This window comes from Mus caroli, chromosome 15, assembly GCF_900094665.2.
Source record: "Mus caroli chromosome 15, CAROLI_EIJ_v1.1, whole genome shotgun sequence".
Taxonomy (NCBI): Eukaryota; Metazoa; Chordata; class Mammalia; order Rodentia; family Muridae; genus Mus; species Mus caroli.
The window spans coordinates 92,064,801-92,068,556 of NC_034584.1; the positions used below are offsets into that span (position 1 = coordinate 92,064,801).

General features: G+C 48.6%; 1 protein-coding gene across 1 annotated transcript; it reads right to left on the minus strand.

Annotated features, from left to right (window-relative positions):
* Positions 1-543: 543 nt before the first annotated feature.
* On the minus strand, positions 544-1,644 carry LOC110311030 (olfactory receptor 8S1-like). The gene has a single exon (XM_021184228.1). The coding sequence runs from the start codon at positions 1,559-1,561 to the stop codon at positions 632-634; it is 930 nt and encodes a 309-aa protein (XP_021039887.1). The 5' UTR covers positions 1,562-1,644; the 3' UTR covers positions 544-631.
* Positions 1,645-3,756: the final 2,112 nt, after the last annotated feature.

Sequence of the window (3,756 nt, forward strand, 5' to 3'; positions counted from 1 at the left end):
CCTTGGTCTTGCAAAGATTATATGCCCCAGTACAGGGAAATGCCAGGGCCAGGAAGCAGGAGTGTGTAGGCTGGGGAGCAGGGCGGAGGGAGGGTTTAGAGGACTTTCAGGATAGCATTTAAAATGTAAATGAAGAAAATATCTAATAAAAATTTTGTTTAAAAAAAAGGAAAAAGAAAAGAAAACTAACAATAAAAAAAAAAAGGATTTCTCCTCGAGATCCAAATTCCTCAACGCATATATGATCTAGCCACTGGCTCTGGGCTTAGTTCTCTACTACCTGCCAGACCAAAGGAGTGAACACCAACCGGGGCTAAGAAAGGACGTTGAGACACCAAGATGAGTGGTCTTTCTGAAGCCACACTGAACGAGTTTCGTTTCTGGAAGAATACAGACTGAGCAGAAAATGCCAGCGTCTGTGTATAGGGACTAAATACAGTACTTTACAAGAGCAAGTGTTAGATTACGAGTTTATCTTATCCCCTGAGTATGACCAAACTGATATTATCCCGAGAAAGTAACTCTCCACCTTTAAGGAAAGAGGAAAGGGCTCACAGAGACGTAGCTCCCCGGGCACGCCAGCATCAGCAGGGTTCAGTGGCGTGCTACCCACATCCCCACGATTCTGTTTCTATTTGAAACACTGCAAATATTTCGTGACCATTCTTCTCACAGCGGCCTTCACCTCCTTGTTCTTCAGGCTGTAGATGAGGGGGTTCAGCATGGGCGTGATGACGCTGTACTGTAGAGAGAAGATCAGCTCTTGAGTCGATCCGGAATTTGGCATGAGGTAGCGGAGTAACCCTGAGCCGTAAAAGAAGCTGACGGCCGTGAGGTGGGAGGAACAGGTAGAAAAGGCCTTGCTTCTTCCGGAGGCTGAGCTTATCCCCAGGATGGTGAGCAGGATGCGAATGTACGACAAGAGTATCAGGAGGAAGTTTCCGAAAAAGTGGATGAAGCTGGAGCAGAGGAGGGTGGTGAAGCTCGCAGACACATCAGAGCAAGACAAGGGATAGAGGGAGGGCAGCTCACAGATGAAGTGGTGGATATTCTGCGCCTCACAGAAATCTAAATTCAAAGCGACAAGGATATTGATGAAGGCATCCAGAAAAGCCAGGCTCCACGAGCCCCACACCAGCCCCGCACACAGCTGCCTGCTCATCACTTGACCGTAGAGCAGAGGAGAGCTGATGGCCACATAGCGGTCATAGGCCATCACGGCAAGCAGGCAGGACTCGGTGCCTCCAGTAGCGAACACAAAGAAGACCTGAGCCAGGCAGCCCTCCACTGAGATGGTCTTCTCCACAGACAGGAGGTTCTCCAACAGCTTGGGCACTGTGACGGAGGAGTGGCAGAGGTCTAGGAAGGACAGTTGTCCCAGGAAGAAGTACATGGGTGTGTGGAGGTGGCGATCGACCTTGACCACCAGCAGCAGCATCAGGTTCCCCATGAGGGTCAGGAGGTAAATCACCAGGAAAAGCACAAAGAGTAGAGCCTGGACCTGGGCATCAGCAGATAGCCCAAGCAGGATAAACTCGGGGACTGTGCTGTGGTTCCTCATTGCCTTTGACGCTTCTTTCGGAACACGAGAGAGAAATTGGTAATATCCCTTCCTTTGCCTAGCAGACGTGTAAGTGTCTGGCCCTCTTTCTTAGGGTTTCACGCTACTTAAAAATGCACGCTTAAAAAACCGTTAGCTTGCCTGAGTCACTGGAGCAGAGCCTCTAGCTCCAGAGATACCTTCTTGGGAGCACGGGCTACTCTTCAGAGGATCGAGGTTCAAATCTCAGCACCCACGTGGCCGCTCACACCTATTTGCGACTCCAGTTTCAGGGAATCCAGCACCCCCACACAGACAGACATGCACGCAAAATGCCAATGCACATAAAATAAAAATAATTATAAAAAAAAGAAAGAAAGAGAAAGAAAAAAATTAATCAAGGCCAGAGTCAAAATCTTACAAGGACGTTTTCAAGTGGGACAGCTTTGAAATTGTGCTCCTCTGGAACCAAAGTGCCTTCCTTCAGGGCATGCACACTACATATCAGTTTTGTGAGATTCCCAGAACTAAAGGCATCACTTTTTTTTTTTAACCTGGTGCTGGAGTTCACTGATCTGGGTGCTTCCATTGTTCAGACACCAAGTCCCAGGGTTCAGGGGAAATGATTCTGAGAACGTAGCCACGGCTTTGCTCCGATGTTGTCACAGTTACGTACAGTGGGAGTGGCTCTTTTCCAGAAAGGACCTGGCTAGGGAAAAAAACATTTTCAGAAGGGGACACACAAAAGCATCTAGCTTGGTAAATGGCTCAAAGTTGCTCAAAAGGCATTCATTATCTCAAAATAAAAATTGATGTGTCGATGGGCAGATGGGCATCGTGGATGAGCCTGAGGAGAACAGCCTGTGGCTTCACCATGCAGTGAGCTGGCCTGCTTAGGACCAACAGGGGATTTTACACAGCCACGCCTTGCATTAGCACAGACGTAGCAGAGGCAATGGACAAAAGTCTGCCAACTGGAGAGGTTTGTACCCTATTCTGTGCTGCGGCAAACCCGGGGTTACAACCAGCAGGCACACGGATAGTTAAACGTATGGCTACTTCTACGCCTTGTGTGTTTGGAATTCTTTATGAATCTCTAAATCTCCTGCGGGTGTCCTCATCTACCACACCCCTGGTACATGCATGGTGTTCTCCTACTGGCCCCCCTCAACTTGCAGACAGCATCTCAACCGTTGTGTTGTGAAAATGGGACTCCAGAAGGTCATGGGGGGGGGGGCGGGGCATTTACTGATTTGAGTCTAGTGCTAAAACCAGCAGAGATGCTGGAGAGTCACCCAGTCTTCTTCTCCTCACCTCTAACTCATATTGCACTGTCTTTAAAAGAAGAGGAGGAATTATCCTGAGGAGTGAGCCAGACTTCTTACATAACAGAAAAGACTTTCCATACCAGAGGGGAGCCTGCTAGCCCAGAAACTAAGTGCAGACAAGAGGGCTAGGGGGCAGGGAAAGTGACCGATCAGGAAAAGGCTAGAGTGGTGGACCCTGGGGAAAGCAGCAGAGAAAACCACAGGGGCAGGGGCAGGGGCAGGGGCAGGGGCAGGGGCAGGCATTACCGTGCTCCATCTTCTCCCTGTGCAGATGTGGTCCATTTTCCTAGGGTGTTTGGCGTCTCTCTGAATGCAGGAGAAATTCAAAAGAAACTGCGCGCCCATCTGATCTCACACCATCCGATCTCAGGGACTGACGTTGCCATTTCTGCTTAAGCTCTTTTGTGCGTAAAGATGTGTGCTCACCTCTCAAAAAGCCTTTCTGGACTTTGGCAGCATGGGTGACCCCTTTGTCGATTTAACTACAAAGAAAAGGAAAGCCTTAGACTTCAAACTCCTAATAGAGTATCACAGCAAAGTTTTCCCAAACCCATTTAGCACAGTTACCCAACTATCTCTCTCCAGCTATTAATATACTGTTGAGGGCACCGTCCTAACAAAGGAGGCTCAGGTCTAGCCATTTAGATTGGCCACTGTGTAAAGGTGGCCAATGGGACTGAGACGTAACGACCTGAAAGCCCAGGAGGCAGCTGTGTCTCCTGGATGCTAGAAAGCACCTCCTGGGGCAAAGTTGTGCTCTTTGGCTTAAAAGGGTTACTAAGTGATTCCCCCGGAAATTCCCACCGAGGTTAAGTGATTCACAGTGTATTTTAAATCCTCTTCCCTAATGCTGTACTTCTAGATCCACTATATATAATAATCTGTAAT

Coding starts and splice junctions, on each gene's coding strand:
- LOC110311030 (XM_021184228.1), bottom strand. CDS start 1,561: ATGAGGAACCACAGCACAGTCCCCGAGTTTATCCTGCTTGGGCTATCT.